Raw genomic sequence first — 20,661 nt, 5'->3', positions numbered from 1 at the left:
CACTTCATGGCAAATAGAAAGGGAAAAAGTGGAATCAGTGACATTTTATTTTCTTGGGCTGCAAAATCACTGCAAATGGTGACTGCAGCCACGAAATTAAAAGATGCTTGCTCCTTGGAAGGAGAGCTATGACAAACCTAGACAGCATATTAAAAAGCAGAGACATCACTTTGCTGACAAAGGTTCATATAGTCAAAGCTGTGGTTTTTCCAGTGGTCATGTACAGACGTGAGATCATAAAGAAGGTAGAGAGCCAAAGAATTGATGCTTTTGAACTGTGGTGCTGGAGAAGACTTTTGAGAGTCCCTTGGACAGAAAGGAGATCAATCCTGAATATTGATCCTAAAAGAAAATATGCCCCTGAATATTCATTGGAAGGACTACTGCTAAAGCTGAAGCTCTAATACTTTGTCCACCTGTTGTGAAGAGTTGGCTCACTGGAAAAGATCCTGATGCTGGGAAAGACTGAAGGCAAAAGGAGAAAGAGATGACAGAGGATGAAGTGATAAGATAGCATCACTATCTCAGTAGACATGGATTTGAGCAAACCCTGGGAAATAGTGGAGGACAGAGGAGTCTGGCATGCTGCAGCCCATGAGGTCACAGAGAATCATACACGACTTAGCAACTGAACAACAACAAATCAGAGTGAGATGGGGTGGGAAAATGGCTAGGGTTTTACAAGGAACAAGACTGCCAATTGTGAATTGCTGAAGTTGGGTGATAGGTACATGTAAACCCTTTCCTCTCCACTTTTTAAATTTTCAGAAAGTTAAAAAATGTATCTAACAAATAGAACCTTTAAAGCATCTAAATTTTTGTTAAATAATTTTTAAAGTCTGGAACACATTAGAATTCTTTCACTTTCCAAGATGTCTAATGGACAGCAGTTCTTCGATTCACAAGCTTTGTAAAGTATCCTTGAAAGCGGGATCCAGAACTCATGGGCAGCTTGCCTTCTGCCATATTTCCACTGTAAAGCATTACCCTGCTTCCTTCCATCAGAAGAGGCATGTCCTTCTGAGGAGCTGGGGCCCTTTCAAGGATGCACACTGAATCAACTGCCCTCAAACGTCATAGTGAAGGCGCACATACAGCTTGGCAACGCTTTCCTACTGCTTTTGAAATGTAGCTTTAAACCTATGTCTTGATCACCTACCCTGGCTTGCAGCTGTGCTGGGGTCTGTCAAGAACTGTCAAGCTGGACCACCTTCATGGTACAGTGGTTGAGAATCTACCTGGGACACAGGTTCATTCCCTGATCTGGGAAGATCCCACGTACCATGGAGCATGAAGCCTGTGTGCCGCAACTACTGAGCCTGCGCTTTAGAGCCTGAGGGCTGCAACTCCTGAAGCCTGGGCACACCTCCAGCCCGTGCTCCACAACAGAAGCCACGAGAAGCCCACACACCGCAACGAAGGGTAGCTCCCACTCATGGCAACTAGAGAAAGCCCGAGTGCAGCAACGAAGACCCAGCACAATAAAAAATAAATGATAAACACACTATAGATTATAAAATGATATATATTATAATAAATGATAAATACATTATATATTATAAAAAAGAACAGTCAAGCCAGCGTTTCACAATGACCAGACTTCTGACCCCTGTCCATTCCCACTGGGGCCTCACATCAGTCTTTGAAGGCGCCTCCCACATACTGATGGCATCCCACTCCAGTACTCTTGCCTGGAAAATCCCATGGATGGAGGAGCCTGGTAGGCTACGGTCCATGAGGTCGCAAAGAGTAGGACAAGACTGAGCAACTTCGCTTTCTTTCTTTCCCACACCCTGGGTCTGCAGGGTGACCCATTCATTCTCACCCGTTCAAGTGCCCTTTACTGCCCCTTTCTCATTAAAGTCTGAACTAGCCAACTTAAAATACTTGGAGACTTCCAAAATCTACTGGACTTTATGCCCAAACTGCTCACTGGGCAGAAGAGAAGTTCTTCAAAGGGATTAGTGGCCTTCCATTCCACTTCAGATACAGACAACACTATCCCCTACCCCCAGGGTCACTAATTCAAAAACGTTGTCTCACTCCTGTTGCAACTCCCAAGCCCGATAAACCTTGTTTGCTACAAACTTTCTTAATTGGAGCTGGGACAGGCTGTATTGCTGAAATACTCAGGGGAGGCAGGTCAGATTTTTTTCCCTAGCAAAATAAACCTTCTCTAAACCTTCCCTGGTTAAATCAATTATTCACAAAATAAATCAGTTATTGCATTCCCCCATATGACCCAAAGACAAGATAACCAGTTATATTTCATTCACCAGCCTTGGAAACATACTTCACACACACAAAAAGTCTCCATCTATCTTGTCTATGAAACAAAGCAAATTAAAATTTATCATATATACTACAAGCGCAAGCACAAGATGTTTTCAGCAGCGTCGTTTCCATCAGATGCATATCTACAAACACACAATAATTCCATCCCCGAGTGGAATTTGCCAAACAATGTGACCTGCGCTGACTTTCAGCAGAGAAACTCGGGAATTTATGTTTGGTTTTCGTTTTAAATGAGAAGGAAAGGAGAGTGGGTCTTGAAAAAGTGGGAGAGTAATCTTAATCCTCTCATTTCCTCTCATTTTTTTCTGCATCAAAATGCAGGTATATTAGTACCATTTCAAATGATAGTTTCTCGGGCAGTTAACTACCCCGACGGAGGTTGGAAACCAGGGGTGGAGATAAGGGTGGAACCGGCGACTGTAAGGACGGGCAGGGTCAGAGGCCCCCGCGCTCAGACGAGCACGTGAGGTGCCCCGCGCCGGCTGCCGGCCGCGCCCGGGTTCTCGCCCGGCCCGCTGTTCTGGGTTTCGCCAGCGATTGCGCCGTCCAGGCTGCCCACTCACACCTCTGGCTGGTCCAGACTTTAGGGGAGGCTCATTTACTTCCGGTGATAAATCCCTCCCACCACCTCTAAAAATAATGTAACATTTCCCCCATCACTTTCCTAACCACCGACGGCCCCACAGACTGCCGCCGAGTCCTGGGCTGGGGTTTCGCCCCCCGCGCGGCCGGCAGCGGCCAGCTGTGTACGGAGTGACGGCCCAGGGGGGTTAGGGCGTGGGAGGAAGAGGGAGCGGGTGTGGAGTCTCACCCTCCCCCCGCGCTCACCCCCCACCCCTTCGACTGCAGCAATTGGCAAAAAAACAAATAGTAATCCGTTTTTAGACTCCTCCGGGGCCCCCTGGACCCGGCTGCAGCGAGGACCTCAGTCTCTCCCGTACGTGCCCTTCCCTTCTCCCGCCCGGGTAACTGTCTTCGGGAATCCAGGAGCCCCAGGCCACGCGGAACTGCAGCAGCGCGGGGGTGGGTAGGAGGGTTTAGGGGCGGCAAGAATGGGTTGGGGAAAGGGGTGGTGGAAGGAAAAAGAAAAAAAAAAAACAAGAGACATGCAAGCGGCTCCCTAGCCAGCTGTTCCAGCTGCCGCTTCCACCCGCGCCGGCCGGGCGGTGTAATATTCCCCCCCCTCCATCTTTCTCACCACTACCTGTCCCCCCCATTCACCCACCACACGCACACATTCCCCCCACCAGTTGCGGATCTCCGGCCTGTAAGGGGGTAGTAGGGAGGAGCTGGGGGGGAGGGGGAGTCCTGCGAGTTTCTAACCTTGTTCTTATAAACAAACCCACATGTGCAGCTGCCGCTGCTGCAACTCACCCCACAATCCCGGATACAAGTCCTGCCCCTTTAAGAAGAAAAAAAGCTTCCCCCGCCTGCTCCCACCCCACCCATCCACAAGGACCTTTGTCTCCCCACCCCCTCTGTCAGTCGGCCCCGCCCCATATCCCCGCCCCCTCCAGCGCAGAGGAACCAATGGGTGAGGAAAATAAGGCCGGGGTCTGACGTCAGCATGCCCGGCCAATCACAGGGCGCGTTGGTGAGAGGCCTCGCGAAGGGCGCGCCCGGAGGAAGGAAGGTAGGAGAAAGGAAGCTTGAAGTCAAGATGGAGACTGGTGGTTTGTCCGCAGCTGCCCTAGCGAACGGGGACTTGGGATCCCAGCGAGAGCGGACCCTGGTGCCCGAGCGGCTTCAGAAGCGAGAACATGAGCGGCAACTGGAGGTAGAAAGGCGGAAGCAAAAGCGGCAGGACCAGGAGGTAGAAGGGGAGAAGAGCGACTTTTTCGCCGCCGCCTTCGCTCGGGAGCGATCGGCCGTGGAAGACCTTCTGGAAAGCGGGGAGTCCGTCGAGCGGCTGGAAGAGGCGGCCGCTCGGTTGCAGGGGCTTCAGAAACTTATCAACGACTCGGTTTTGTTCCTGGCCGCCTACGATTTGCGGCAAGCGCAAGAGGTGCTGGCGCGGCTGCAGGCGACCCTGGCCAAGCGGCGCCAGGAGCTTCAGCCTAAGAAGCGTTTCGCTTTCAAGACCCGCAAGAAGGATACTGCTTCAGCCACGCAAGTAGATTCGGCTCCCGACGCCCCGGCGGCGGAAGGCATCCAGACCTCCCCGCCGCCCTTGAAGAAGGAGGGAGATTTCGACTCCAGCTCGGTCTGCGGCTTCTCCAATCTGCAGTCCCAAGTTTTGGAGAAGAGAGCCGAGGAGCTGCACCAGCAGGACGTCCTTTTGACCCAACTGAGAAACTGCACGATCAAACTCTACGGCAATCCCAACACCCTGCGGCTGACCAAGGCCCAAGGCTGTACGCTGCTCTGCGGCCCGGTGTCCACCTCCGTGTTCCTGGAGGACTGCAGTGACTGCGTGCTGGCCGTGGCCTGCCAGCAGCTCCGCGTACACACCACAAAAGACACCCGCATCTTCTTGCAGGTGACCAGCAGGGCCATCATGGAGGACTGCACCGGGATCCAGTTCGCCCCTTACACCTGGAGCTACCAGGGCATCGACAAGGACTTCGAGGGCTCTGGTTTAGACAAGAACAAAAATAACTGGAACGATGTAGACGATTTCAACTGGTTGGCCCGGGATGTGGCCTCCCCGAACTGGAGTGTTCTTCCTGAAGAAGAGCGAAGGATCCAGTGGGACTAAGCATTTGTCACTCTTCACTTCCACCAAATACTTCCCTGTGGGACTGATTCCGACTCATGGGACCCCAAAGTTTACTGTCTTCATGCTTTGTTTTCATTATTTTAAGACTTTGAGGTTGTGATAGGCTTCTACTTTTGATTTCCATTAAATTTGTGGCAGGTGTAGCACTTTAAAGAAATTTTTCTATTTTGGTACTGCCTAGGACCTAGACGGTGATACTTTGAAGCCATAAGGGGAAAAAGTGTGATTGTATGTTGGTTTTTAATGATTTGTGGTGTTTAAAACTTATTGCTTGATAAAGTAGGCCTTTAATAAATATTTGTTTAATAAACGAATTCAGTAGGGCTCTAGTAGGAGCCGGTTAGTCTGTAACTAAGGTATTAGTATTAGACTGTTTAAACTGCCATTAACCAAGAGCTTTTTTGACTTGCAGGTTTAACTTCCATAAGTATTTTTTAGTGGCTCGATGGAAGGACTCCTCTCTGGACTTCAGTTACATGTTGGCTTGGGTTTTTGGCATCCAGCTACTCATTGACTGACTTGGATCCAAAGTTTTGGCAGTGGGCTCCAAGAGCCTCATGAGTCTTAACCACACATAAAGCCACAGTAGTTATAGCTACCAATTTTTGTGCACTTAAAATTTTATTGACACCATTGTAAGCACCTTACTGGTGTAAACTTACTAAGTTCTCAAAATCTTATGAGGTAGAGTCTTTTAACACCATTTTTCAAGTAAGGAAACAGATAAAGTTGCCCAAAGGCCCCACAACTGGAGTGGTGGGCTGGATTGGAAACCAGGTACTCTGGCTCCAGAGCCCAGCTTCTTAATCTCTACTAGATATTGATAATTGAGTTGGGAAGAAAGCTTCCAAAATTAAGAAGGGCAAATAGCTTTTGGCATAATGTGCTAATTACTCTCATATACTAAAAGAACTGAGGCAAACATGGCTCAGTCTTAATTTTTCTACTCATTTTGCTGTAATTCTCTGCTGTTACAAATTTGGCTTTCTGCTCTCTACGACTCATTACTAAATGGAAAGTTGTATGATTTTCAAAAAGCTGTTTTGGGTCTAGTGGCTTTGTAACTGTGGATGTGCTTTTTATTTAATAACTGCTACAAGTATTAAGGTGCTTAAATATGTCAAGTCTTTATAAGTTTAATATTACATGTTCTCTTTTGTTCCAAAAAAGGATTTATAGTGGCTTCTAGGATATGTGAAATAAAACAAAACGATAAATGACAAGGAGGAACCAGGGTAGAGTGACAAACTGCAGGCAGAAGTGAAGCCAATAAACACATGTAGCTGCCAAACTCGGTTCCTTAGCTGGATGTGAATGCAGATTATTTTTTCCCTCAACCATTAACTAACTTGAAAAGGTATCCTAATCAGTTGCACAATTTGCATCATCTACAAACAAGAGGGGAAAAGATCATTTGCTTGGGAGAATTAATTCTAATAATAAAAAGAGACAACATAGAATGAGATCCTCAACCATATCTTTACATTAGAAACTTGTGTATCCTAAAGCTATACCCCTCGAGACGGATAGTTTAACACAAGTGCACTTAAGGATAAACCATGCTTAAATAAAAAAGGTTTAAAAAAAAAAGAATAAACCATGCTTGTTTTTCTTTTTTGGCCACACAGCCTGGCATTTGGGATCTTAGTTCCCTGACCAGGGACTGAACCCAGGTCTTGGCAGTGAAAGCTTGGAGTCCTAACCACTGGACTATCAGGAAATTACCCAAGAATAAACCATGCTGTGACACTAATGGGCTTGCAATTCATTTCTGTGGACTGATCATTTTTATAGGAAAGTTTACTTTGCTAATTAAATCTAAAAAATAAAATACCTTGAATCTCTTGCAAACCTCATGGCAGTATGAACCATAGTAATGCTTGCTAATCTCAGCCGAGCTTTCTCTGCTGCTCAAAAAGCCTTCCTGAATGATGCCGAGTTGCCCAGACCCTTTCCTACTTTTTTTTCAGCCATGCCTCCCAGCTTGTTGAGGGTACCTTAGTTCCTGGACCAGGGATTGAAATCGGGCCCCCTGCAGTGGAATCCTAACCATTGGACCACCAGGGAAGTCCCAACCCCTTTCTTCTTAGTTCACAATTATGTACCTGTATCTCTGCCGACAACCCAACCAGTTACAGGCTATCCAACCAGCTCCCCCAATGTCCCTCAGTATTTGAAAACATTTCCATCTTTGCTGATCTTCTTCCTCACTAGAGGCATGTCTCTTGCCCAGAACTTCCTCTTCCACTCGTGGAACCAACCTCCTATGGCTCTCACTCCCTTTCCACAGGCCTTTATCTTTTAAGACATCCCATCCTGAGATCCTCCACCCTACATGTCATGAATGATGCTCCAGCTCCTTTCTTGTGTGTCTGACATCTTAACACAGCTGTGTCCACTTACTCTATATATCTACACTCTCTCTCAGTCTTTGTAATTTTAATTCTTCTCTGCTGAAAATGTGCTTTGATGATCTTTGTTGTTTAGTCACCCAGTTTTGTGACCGCATGGATTGGGATTTTTCCAGGCATGAATACTGGAGTGGGTATATTAGTGGCTTGATCACCAAATCTACTGGCTCCTTCCCCTCCCCTCAACTTAGCCTTTTTACTCTAGGTACAGTGTACACTTACCCTTGAAGTTCTCTCCTTGACCATAAGCTTTCTCTAACCTGTTTCCGGTAGGATGGCTTCCCTTCATTGGGATTCTGGTGATTTATAGCCTTTAAATATAAGTGATGCCCAAAGTTTTGAGCATCAAAACTTAGCTTTTTAAAAAAAAGAAAATTTACTTATTTGGCTGTGTCGGGTCTTAGTTGTAGCACACAGGACTTTCATTGCTGCATGGGAGATCTTCATTACAGTATGCAGGATCTTTAGTTTTAGCATGCGGGATCTAGTTCCCTGACCAGGGATTGAACCCAGACCCCCACATTGGGAGCACAGACACTTAACCACTGGACCACCAGGGAAGTCCCCTTTAGCTTCTTTTTGTATTCATTCTCTCAGAACCTCAACTCTCAACCTATGTGCACAGTCTTGGGTTTGTGCCCCTAGCCTCGACCCTTATTGGGATTACCTGCCTTTCAGATTCCAAATTTTTCTTTTTCTTTTTCTCTGTTGTTTTCCTTTGGCTGTGATCTTAGTCCCCTAGCTAGGGATAGAAGCTGGGCCTATGGCTGTGAAAGTGCCTCATCCTAACCAGTGGACCATCAGGAAATTCCCTCAAATTCCATATATTGTTAAAATCTCCATTTTTCACTTTTTTCTCACCCAAGTTCCATGTTCAAGGATGTCACTCTTCTCCAGGCACCCAATGCTTACCAGGTCTAGTGACAGACTTTATTTTTGGGGGCTCCAAAATGACTGCAGATGGTGACTGCAGCCATGAAATTAAAAGACACCTACTCCTTGGAAGAAAAGTCATGACCAACCTAGATAGTATATTAAAAAGCGGAGACAGGGACTTCCCTGGTGGTCCAGTGGTTAAGAATTTGCCTTCCATTACAAGGGGCATGAGTTCAATCCCTGGTCAGGGAGCTAAGATTCCACATACCTTGCAGCCAAAAAAACAAAAGCAATATTGTAATAAATTCAATAAAGACTTGAAATAAAAAGCTGAGACATTACTTTGCTAATAAAGGTCCGTCTAGTCAAAGATATGGTTTTTCCAGTAGTCATGTATGGATGTGAGAGTTGGACTATAAAGAAAGCTGAGCGCAGAAGAATTGATGCTTTTGAACTGTGGTGTTTGAGAAAACTCTTAAGAGTCTCTTGGACTGCAAGGAGATCCAACCAGTCTATCCTAAAAGAAATCAGTCTTGAATATTCATTGGAAGGACTGATGCTCAAGCTGAAACTCTAATACTTTAGCCACCTGATGTGAAGAACTGACTCATTGGAAAAGATCCTGATGTTGGGAAAGATTGAAGGTGGGAGGAGAAGGGGATGACAGAGGATGAGATGGTTGGATGGCATCACCGACTCAATGGACATGAGTTTGAGCAAGCTCCGGGAGTTGGTGATGGATAGGGAGGCCTGGGGTGCTGCAGTCCATGGGGTTGCAGAGTTAGATACCACTGAGTGGCTGAACTGAACTGAAGCTGGTAAAGTCCATGAGCAAGGCTGCTGAGAGAAAGTCACTAGGGAGTGGGGGACCAGATGACTCGGCAGACAAGTTCAGGTATTTAAAAAACATTGGACAAGACAAGCACAACGTTTTTTGCACTCTGCATCTGGTCCCCAAGTTGGCCAGTGATGAGTGATGCCCAAATCATGTCAGTTCCATTCCCAGAAGGTCTCACCTATTCATCCTGTCCTCTCAAGTCTTTCTGCTATTTCAGGAAGACAGACCCTATCTCTTTCCCTTATGCTTAAACTGGGATGGATTTTTTTTTTTTACAAAGACAAAAAGAAAACAAATCTATATTAAAGCCATACCTACCCCTATATTAAAATCATTGACTTATAGTCACTTTAGTTAAGTTTTTATTAAATCTAATGACAATCGTCATTGCAGTGAAGGCATATTCACCAGTTAGTGTAATGACCATATATTTTCACTAAGATCAACTCTGGAAAAGCAATAAGATTGCATAGCAGTCAAGCAATCAGAGTTTATTAAATTTCATTTATGATCAGTTATGTTAAATACAACAGTACAGTATCAGATGCATGTGTGAGTGCTCAGTCCCCCAGTTGTGTCTGACTCTTTGCAACCCCATTGTCTGTAGCCTGCTAGGCTCCTCTGTCCATGAAATCTTCCAGGCAAGAATACTGGAGTGGTTGACAGAAAACAACAAAATTCTGTGAAGCAATTATCCTTCAGTGAAAAAAAATAAATTAATTTAAAAAAGAATACTGGAGTGGATCACCATTTCCTTCTCCAGGGGATCTTCCCGACCCAGGAATCCAACCTGTGGCTCCTGCATTGGCAGGCAGATTCTTTACCACTGAGCCACCTGGGAAGCTCCCACGATATTATGTGAGTATTGTATAATTATAAAAGTGTCACTCCAAAAAAAAAAAAAAAAGTGTCACTCCAGAGTCTCAACCGCATAAGAACAGGAGAAAATGGTCAATTTACTCAAAAGTTTTAATACTAAAGTTCTGACTGCCATGCAAGAGTCATTATTTAACAACAACAAAAAAATAGTTGTGTTAATCAGGCAGAAATGAACAAAAACAGTAAGATGTAAAGATTCAACTTCCTATGACTAATACTACTTCTTAGTAATACAGTGGTTTAGAGACATTATGGAATTACTGTAGTACACAGAAACTGCACAGCTAAATTACATTTAATTCAAAAGTTTTACTACCCACTCATGCTATTTGACTATTTTCTTTGCTTATAGAGAAAGTAAATTGGCCATTACAATTAGATGAATGGTCCATTGTTTGCCATCTTTAAGTTTCAAAGAAGGACAGGGATGGACTTCCCTGGTGGTACAGTGGATAGGAATCCACTTGCCAATGCAGGGGAAATGGGTTCGATCCCTGGACTGGGAAGATTGCACATGCCACAGAGCAACTAAGCTGGTCCGCCACAACTACTGAGCCCACGAGCCTAGAGCCCATGCTCCAGAACGGGAGAGGCCACCACAGTGAGAAGCTGGCGCCCTGCAACTAGAGAAAGCCCCAGGCAGCGGCGAAGACCCAGTGCAGCCAAAAAGAAAGAAAGAAATACATAGAAAAGGAAGGGCGTGGACAACATGACACAAAAGCCATGTTCGATTCAACTGAATAAATATTTGAGCATCCACTACACACCTTTTCCACGTTAGGTGCTAGGAGCACAAAGGTAAGCAAGGTAAGTGTGTGCTCTTCCTTGATGGAGGTTACAGCCTAGTTGAAGATCAGATAAATGAGAGAACAATCATGAGAGCTCCAGTAGGGTCGTGCCCTATTACTATAATTTCTCCTGGTCAGAAGGAACTTAAGTAAGTCTTCTATATTAACCACCAACCCAGGGTCTGAGTTCCCTGGATGACAACACTGCCCACTACTTACTCAGATCTGCAGCAGTCACAGAAGGAAGTATTTACTCTTCAAAGGCCTGCCTTCCAAATTTTCAGATACTGTACCCTCTGAACCTTGAGGATGGACAAGAACGAGCAAATAATTTGAAGCCATTTCCTCACCTGGTAACCAAATTCAGTATTCTGTGCAAGCATTTAAGTACTTTATTACAAAATATTTTTTAGTTGAATATCTTTTAGTTGTGTTTATTTCACCAAGAAAGCTATACATAATTTTTGGAACTGATAACAAGGTAGATGTTTGATTCTGAGATGATAGAGCAATGGATTTTCAAAACAGATCATTCATGTACAGGCATCAAAAATTAAAATTTCCTTCTTTCTTTTGATCCCAGTGATTCAGTTTTCTTCAGGGTGCAACCACCCTTAACCTGTTTCCTTTGTATTTCTTTGGTCTGCGCAGTCACAAATTTATGTGCAATATACTTTTCTATCCTCCCACCCCAGGAGAAGCACACTGTGTGTACACTTGGGCACTTTGCCTTTGTCTTTAACATTATATTGGAGATCTTCCCACATAAGTATGTAGCCATCTCTTTCTCTTTAACAGCTATATAGTGTTCTGTTATGTGGAGTGTGTCATACTTATTTAACCAGTCTCCAACTGAAGAACATTTAGGTTGTTTGCAATCTTTACCCAGTAGAAAAATGCTATAAAGAGTATCCTCATACATGAATTATTTAGCATGTGTCCAGTGGGTATTAAGGAATAGGCTAAGTACCTCCAAATGGAATTGCTGGATCAATAGGTTATAAAACATTTATTATGTTGATTTGTTGTTGAGTTACTAAGTCGTGTCTGACTCTTTTTGACCCCATGGATGGCAGCATACCAGGCTCCCCTGTCCTTTACCGCTTCCTGGAGTTTGCTCAAATTCATGTCCATTGAGGCCGTGATGCTATTTAACCATTTCTACCTCTGCCACCCACTTCTCTGTTGACAGATATTATCAAATTGCCTTCTGAAAAGATTTATCAATTTACACACTCACTATCAAAGATCAAGAGTGCTATTTCTTCGCATCTTTACCAACACACTGTGCTATCGAATTTTTGGATCTTTGCCAATCTTAAAGTTACAAAATGTTATCTTCCTGTAATAGTTAATTGTCTCCTAATTTGTCTCCCCAGCTCTAGTTTCTAAACCATTCTGCATGCAGCTGCCAAATTCGTTTTCTTAAAGCATGTCACTCCTGGTCTAAAACTTTCTGAGATTCCCAGAGCCTGCTAGGCTCTCTGGCCTGGAAGGCAAGTACCTTCACCACCAGCTTTTAGCCTACTGTTCCTACATGATGTTTTACTGTTTCATCACACACACTTCATGCTCCAACTAGTCTGAACTAATACCCATTAATCAAACACACGGTATCAGTGAGGGGCCTGGCAGGAAACAGATGGCACACTTGGATAATTTGAGAAGAGCCTAACACAGGAGCTATTTATGAAGCCACGGGCAGAGTTTAGGAAAAGTAATGAGAGATAGTACAACACCTGTTATCACTCTTAGGGCTGAAGGGACTAAACTTTTCCCTGAACCCAGAAAGAGAGCATGCTACTGGACAGAGCTGTGGCCTTCAGTAGACGGATGCAGCCAATCTGCTGTGACCCATAGGTGGGAGAGCAACATGAATTTCCAAACTCTCTTCCATGATGTCTTCCACCGGCTGAGCCCAATTAAAGTTTTAGGGCAAGGAGGTTGGTTGATGCAGTCCCTATGGGTCAACTCCCAGAACACAGAGCTCCAGGGTGTAGGAAAGTGAAGGTTAGATTTGGAGGAACAAGCGGAATTATATTTGGTACAAACACAGTTCTGTCATTCTTCCTGGCCTTTTCTCAAGTAGTTCCCACACAGCTTGAGTCCATGAGTACTTGCCAAAATTTTGCACAAACCAATTACCACCTCCTCTGGGAAGTCTTCTAGGATTTCCTTCAGTCTCTTTGAGAACAAAGAATGATATTTTGAGACAATAAGAGCAAGAAAAAAAAATAAATAAATGAGTCAGTCTCTGAGGCCAAGTTGCATTCTCCAGTAGGGGCAATTTTTGAGGGAAAGAAAAAAATGTCAAGAAAGGGACAAGTGTAGGCCAATTCCTGTGATAACAGAACTTTAGAAGGCCTGTGAGCATGATCAGATACAGAGGTTTAGGTCCAGCAATAATTTCAGCAGTCTGAGTCTGTCTCTTTTAAGAAGTCTGAGAAAAGATATTAAAGGAAAAACTTCTCAGAATGACCAAAGAATGACCTCCAGAGGAAAAGAACAAGTGAAGCTTCCAGTGCCAATACAAAAGTCCCAAGACTTACACTGAAGTTAGCTGTAATCTTTGAGAAGGAAGTGGAGGAGGGAGGAAAAGGGGAGGGCCATTCACACACACCTCATTGGTTATGGAAATTTCCAAGAAGGAAACCTGGAATGTTGAAAGATTTTTAAGGTCCTTGAGCAATTAGAAAGCTTGTAGACATTCACCAAGAACAGTACATTGAAGTTGTAGTTTAAGAAACATTAGCAAACCCAGCTTGTACATAAAACTTCCTCAAAAAGAATATCAACAACTTCTATAATACATACTTGCTTTATGTTCCTTGTATATATTCATTTCTTCAGTTTTGGCATTTTTATGGTAGGAAATGTGTTTCCTGCACTGAAAATATGAGTGACCTGAAGCAGCCTGACTTGTGACTGACAGTAAGGAACTATTCAATCTGTTCAGTCTAGTACCTCCTATGACTGGGATGTGTCCCCAGGGGGCTTAATAAAAAGTGCTGGGACTTCCTGATGGTCCAGTGGTTAAGAATCCACCTTGAAGTGCAAGGAACTCAGGTTCGATCCCTGGTTGGGAAACTAAGATCCCACATGCTGCAGAGCAACTAAGCCCCTGCCTGCAACTACTGACCCTGCACACCACAACTGGGGAATTTGTGAGCTGCAATGAAAGGTCTCACAGGACACAAGGAAGATCCTGCGTGTTGCAACTAAGACTTCATACAGCTAAATAAATCAATAAATATTTTAAAGTGTTGCTTGTAACTCACAGATACAGAGAACAAACTAGTGGTTTACCATTGGGGAAAGGCAAGGGGGTAGGGAATTAAGAGGTACACATGATAAAATATAAACTCAGGGCTTCCCTAGTAGCTCAGATGGTAAAGAATCCACCTGCAATGCAGGAGACTTGGGTTCAATCCCTGGGTTGGGAAGATCCCCTGGAGGAGGGCATGGCAGCGCACCCCACTATTCTTGCCTGGAGAATCCCCATGGACAGAGGGGCCTGGTGGGCTATATGGTCCATGGGGTCACAGGGTCGGACACGACTGAGCGACTAAGCACAGCCCAAGCAACAAGAATATACTGTACAAAATGGGGAATGTAGCAAAAGTTTAAAAATGACTATAAATGGAGTAAAATCTTAAAAAAAAAAAAAATTAAAAGTGCTGCTTGTGATTTCTCTTATCAGAAAGTTTCTCTAAGAGCACTTTCTATTATTTCAAGTAATATCAGGGTAACAGAAGGGGCCACCGATTGCTCATATTCCTTGGACTTTTCATTCCTTGGTGCCCCAGTAGACTTTCAACTGCCAGGATTTGGTCCCTAGGGTTCTGGTTCCCAGAGCTGTTGGAAGCCAAGTTGCTGTCCTGGTGTGGCAGGCCGGAAGAGCTAAAGCACTGCTCCCTGGGACCAATTAAATGGTGGTCAGGAGTCCGTGAAGGGAATAATTCTGAGGTGTGTTTCCTGGGGGAGTTCCTCAAGGTGGAAGCCAGCTTCATAGCACACTCCTTATTAGCCTTCCTTCCTGTATCACTTCCTCACCTCCCTACTGGCATTACCTGAACTTCACTGTGGTTTTCATATATGGCTTTTATTATGGTGAGGTTCAGTTCAGTTCTGTTCAGTCGCTCAGTCGTGTCTGACTTTGCGACCCCATGAATCGCAGCACGCCAGGCCTCCCTGTCCATTACCAACTCCCAGAGATTACTCAAACTCATGTCATTCGAGTCAGTGATGCCATCCAACCATCTGTCATCCCCTTCTCCTCCTGCCCTCAATCCCTCCCAGCATGAGGGTCTTTTCCAATGAGTCAACTCTTCACATGAGGTAGCCAAAGTATTGGAGTTTCAGTTTCAACGTCAGTCCTTCCAATGAACACCCAGGATTGATCTCCTTTAGGACTGATCTCCTTTAGGATGAACTGGTTGGATCTCCTTGCAGTCCAAGGGACTCTCAAGAGTCTTCTCCAATACCACAGTTCAAAAGCATCAATTCTTTGGCACTCATCTTTCTTCACAGTTCAACTTTCACATCCATACATGACAACTGGAAAAACCACAGCCTTTGGTGAGGTAGCTTCCTTCTATTCCTGGTTTGCTAAGTGTTTTTATCGAGATCATACCTATGTTTGATCAGAGTTTCAGAAATAAAGAGCTGTACCATCCAGGACAGTAGCTGTACTGTCCAGGACAGTAGCCACTAGTTGAGTGTGACTACAGAGCACTTGAAATGGACTAGTCCCAGCTGAGATGTGCCATGGGTATAAAGCAAACAGCAGCTTTAGAAGACTGAATATGAAAAAATGTAAAGTAACTTATTAATATATTTTATTAATAACATGTTGAAATGATAATATTTTGAAAATGTTATATTGTATACATTCAAATTAATTCTGCCTTTTTTAAACTGGGTACAAGAGCATCTAAAATGTGGCTTGCTTTATACTTCTACTGAACAATGCTGCTCTAGAGCAGGCATTACAACTGGTGTGTGAAGCCTGGCCTGTCATCTGTTTTTGTAAATAAAGTTTTATTGGAAAAGAACCATGCTCATTAGTTTACTTATGGTCTGTGGCTGCTTTCACACTACAGAGGCAGAAGTGAGTAATCAGCTGGCTGTCGTAGAGGGACATTTTCTTGCTATTTAACTCTTCCTAAAAATATCCTTTCATAATAGTTCTTATGTTCTTATAGTTCGTAATAGTTCTTATGGTCTTGCTTTGTTCATTCTTATCAAGTCAGAGCTTGTGTTCATTAAGGAGTTTTCAAGTTTAAACTGGTTCCAATGGTGCTGCTTGGTATATATTTTTTTAATTTTATTTATTTTTGGCTGTGCTGGGTCTTTGTTGCTTTCGCGCAGGCTCTCTCCAGTTGCAGCGAGCGGAGGGTGCTCTTCGTTGAGGTGCACAGGCAGTGGCTTCTCTTGTGGAGCACAGGCTCTAGGCACTTGGGCTTCACTAGTTGCAGCACTCAGGCTCCGTAATTTTGGCTTGTGGGCCCTAGAGCAGGAATTCAGGAGTAAGTGGGGCACGGGCTAAGCTGATCTGCGGCATGGAGAATCTTACCCGGACCAGGTATCAAACCCCTGTCCCCTACATTGGCAGGCAGACTTTTATCCACTGGGCCACCAGGAGAGTCCCCTGTTTGATCTTCATTGTGAGGAGTAACCAGGACTATCTCTGAAAGAGGGAGGGCAAAGATTCACGAGAAAAGATTTTTGCTGCTTTGCAGTTCCATCCTTTATGTAGTAAATGAACATTATTCTTTATGCTCTTTATGTATGATATATTTAACAAGGAGAAGGAAAAGAAGAAGGAAGGGAAAAGGAAAAAGAGCACTGAGTAAAGAGTCAGAATGATAAGGGAGATAGGTTAAGAAAACAAGAATCAGCTAATTCTTCAAAGAGCCAAGGTGTGCTTCATTCTTCCTTGGGTAGGAAATGAGGGGAGATCTCTTGGGTTCTTTTTTTTTTTCTTTAATTGTATAAATTCATTATTTTCATTCCATTAAAGACAATAGTAAGGAAGGAAAACTAATCACTCCTAATTCAATTAACTTATGCTATGCTCTTTATAATAGATTTACAGAGTCTAGACTTACACCCATTGGTCCAGTGGGGGAGATAGCCAGCTTTCCCTGTACTCCTCCAGAGATGCACCTTTCCTCTGCAGTCCGCTTTTCTTGACTCGTTCCTTATCACATCCCGCCTTGCTTCCTACTTGAAAAGTATGGCCAGGAACATGTCCTTTCTGTCTCGCCTTTCTGCATAATTCAGCATCCTGAGTGATTCCAGCCTGAGAACCGAAATCTCGCTCTTCGATTCACTGAGGTCATTCTCTTTTGGGCCACTAGGGGGCAACCACAGACTTGCCGCTACTCCACAGCGCCCCTCCTCAGGGTGTACACCTTGGGGTCATCTGAGGAGAAAAAGGTCCTTGACTAATTGGTTTATCCCTGCAGAGCTATTTTAAACTTTTGTTTCTATTTTCAGTGTCAAATCTTTCTTCTCCTTCCCTTTGATTTTCTCATATGCATATGTGCTCCTAATAGATTCTCTGATAGCTTCACAATCATCCAGGTCCCTTTTCTCTGGGAACAATTGTCCTCAGATTTTGTGCATATGAGGTATGAGTATGGTCATATTTCTGGTTGTCCAAATGTCCTCTTAGGCGGAGGGAGAACTTTGCAGCACATACTATTCAGTGTCTCCGATGATGAAGAGTTGAAATCCTTTGAGAGTCCAAAGCTATTTAGAAGCTGAATCTTAGCTGTGAGAAGTGGTTTGACAATAAAATAACAAGGCTGATTTCCCCATAAGGCTCAGAACCTGGTCTCAGAGATCAGTCCCAAATTGGAGTTCAAAGTTGGGTCTAGCAATGGAATAAATGTTTTGTTTGCTGAGGTGACTACATTGGAAGGGAAAACAAAAATCATGCCCCATTGCTTTGTTCTCACACCTCCTCTATGTGTAGAGAAATACTCCTTTGATTTTTACTTAGTGACTTAAAGAGGAGATCTTAAAGAATGTGTAGGTGGTGAATCTAGCAGAATCAACACAGAAGGAAGCAAAGGAGATTCCCAGTTGGAGATTCGACCCTCTTAGCCTTGACCTCATGCACCTCTTATTCTAATCATGGAAACTTCCTTAGTATTCAGTGAACAGGAATTTGAGGACAAGATGGTTTTGTTCTTAAAACTCCTTGTCCTTATGCATAGACTGTTTTGAGAAGTCGAATTGCATTATCATTGGGAATGTACACTTAAAATTTTAATACAGATAGATAAATTACTCTCTCAAATGGCTGCAGAAACTTACAGTCTAAAGTAAATATTCCAATTAAAAAGTGGGCAAAAGAAAAAAAAAAGTGGACAAAAGTACTGGACAGACACTCACCAAAGAAGATATACAGATAACACATAAGCATATGAAAAGATGCTTTGCATCGTATGCCATTGGGAAATGCAAATGAAAACTAGCGAGATGCCACAACACACCTATTAAAATGGCTAAAAGCCATCCAGAACACTAACGACACCAAATGCAGCTAAAGTGTGGAGCAATAGGAACTCTCGTTCATTGCTGGTGGGGATGCAAAATAGTACAGCTACTTCGGAAGATAATTTGGCAGGTTTTTACAAAGCTAAACATAGTCTCACCGTATGATCCAGCAATTGCACTCCTAGGTATTTACCCAAATGAGTTGAAAACTTATGTCCACACAAAAACTCGCAGAGCAGAGTTTTGGTAGCAACTTTATTTATAATTGCCCCAAACTGAAAGCAATCAAGTTGCCCTTTAATAGGAGAACACGCCATGGCACATTCATATTAATGGAATATTATCCAATGATAAGTAGAAATGAGCTATTACCCCTGAGTATTCATTGGAAGGACTGATGATGAAGCTGAAGCTTCAGTACTCTAGCCATCTGATGTGAACAGCCAACTCACCAGAAAATAATTCTGATGCTGGGAGAGATTGAAGGCAAATGAGAAGGGGACAGCAGAGGATGAGATGGTTACATGGCATCACCAACTCAATGGACATGAATTTGAGCAGACTCTCGGAGACAGTGAAGGACAGAAAAGCCTGGCATGCTGCAGTCCATGGGGTCACAAAGAGTCAGACACAACTTGGTGAATGAACAACAACATCAAGTCACAAAAAGATGGTGAAACATTAAGTGGATATTGTGAAGGGAAAGAAACCTGTCTGAAAAAGTTACATGCTGTATGATTCTAAAAATATGACATGGAAAAGGTAAAACTATAGAGACAGTAGCTGCCTGGGATTGGTCAGGGAGGGGAGAAAGAATGAAGAGGATATCTAGAGCAGTGAGAATATTCTGTACAATACTATATAACATAATAGTGATATAATATTATATGATGGACTTCCCTCATGGCTCAGATGGTAAAGACTCTACCCACAATTCAGGAGACCAGGCTTCAATCCCTGGATTGGGAATATCCACTGAAGAAGGCAACCCAGTCCACTATTCTTGCCTGAAGAATCCCATGGATGGAGGAGCCTGGCGGGCTATAGTCCATGGGATCGCAAAGAGTCTGACACGACTGAGTGAGTAACACTAACATACATGATATAATGGTGGAAATATGCCATTATGCATTTAGCAAAACCCATAGAACCGTGCAACACAAAGAGTTAACCCTAATGTAAACTCTGGACTTTAGTTAATAACATACAGAAACTGACTCATCAGTTGTAATAAATGTATCACACAAGTGTAAGATGTTAAATAAATATAGGGAAACTGGTTGGGGGAAAGGAGTATTTAGAAACCCTGTATTTTTTGTTCATTCTTTTGTAAACCTAAAACTGCTCTAGGAAATAAAATCTATTACTTAAAAATACTAATAAATTTACAGATTCATCAAGGATGTACATCTCATTTCTGTTATCTTTGTTTATACTGGTAACAGAATTTTGACAGATGTTCAATTTGATGGGTCAAGTCTTGTCTTTTATTGTTGTTTTAACTACAATGCCCATTCGTTCTACTTAGATTGACATGTTTTCCAGATCTTTGGACTTTCCAGATTCACTTGTTATAAATCACCTGTTCATTTCCTGTGCCTGTTTTTTCAGTTGATTGTTGATTTTTTAAGATGTGGAACTGTGGCAGCTATTTTTTTTAAGGCTTATTCATTCTTTTTTTTTTTTTTTTTAACATGTTGCAAATGTTTTCTCACAATCTGTCATTTGTTTTTCAACTTGGATAATGATCTCTTTTGTCCCATTTGTTGTTGTTTAGTTACTAAGTCCTGTCCAACTCTTTGCCACCCATTAGAATGTTTCAAATTTTCAAGGAGTTTGGAGACACATGATCTGATCTGAGGCAGACTTGCAGATGAAGCCCATTCCTCTGGCCAGTCTTGTCTTTTTCGCTCCTGATGCTCCAAACTGAACCCAGAGCTCTCTGCTCCAGGGTGTCCATGGAGGCGCTTCTTGAGCATGTTCTGAAACTGGCACGGCTTTATCTAATGGGATGAACCTGGCTAAAGAGATTAGCAAGATGTCTTGTGGATCCCACTTTTAATCTGCAGCCTTCAGGCTGTCCCTCTTTGGTTGGGAAGGGAGCTACAGCGACGACGGGGAGGACTGGCCCCTTCATGAACTGTGACTCTGAGGTCTCTGCTCCCACTCGCGGGTTAACAGGGGTCCCAGGCTAGGGGGCACAACATGGGCAGCCCCCAGAGCAGCTCCCTGCAGCTTGGACCGTCTGCACCTTTCCCAAGGCCCTGAGTCTTCAGCCTCCAGGCTTATTGAGGTCAGGAGGGAGAGCTGTGCTGTGGGAGGCTACCCGGACTGCAGCCTGCAAGT

General features: G+C 43.7%; 1 protein-coding gene across 1 annotated transcript; it reads left to right on the top strand.

The window, feature by feature from the left end:
- Nucleotides 1-3,909: 3,909 nt before the first annotated feature.
- Nucleotides 3,910-6,767, top strand: TBCC (tubulin folding cofactor C). The gene has a single exon (XM_065912975.1). It carries the CDS (start codon nt 3,956-3,958, stop codon nt 4,991-4,993), a length of 1,038 nt encoding a protein of 345 aa, XP_065769047.1. The 5' UTR covers nt 3,910-3,955; the 3' UTR covers nt 4,994-6,767.
- Nucleotides 6,768-20,661: the final 13,894 nt, after the last annotated feature.

This window comes from Muntiacus reevesi, chromosome 20 (assembly GCF_963930625.1).
Source record: "Muntiacus reevesi chromosome 20, mMunRee1.1, whole genome shotgun sequence".
In the NCBI taxonomy this organism is placed as follows: Eukaryota; Metazoa; Chordata; class Mammalia; order Artiodactyla; family Cervidae; genus Muntiacus; species Muntiacus reevesi.
The sequence above is the reverse complement of the archived record's forward strand: the minus strand, read 5'-3'. Positions and strand labels throughout refer to the sequence as shown.

Excerpts from the sequence above, each read along its gene's own strand:
- TBCC (XM_065912975.1), top strand. The coding sequence starts at position 3,956 with ATGGAGACTGGTGGTTTGTCCGCAGCTGCCCTAGCGAACGGGGACTTG.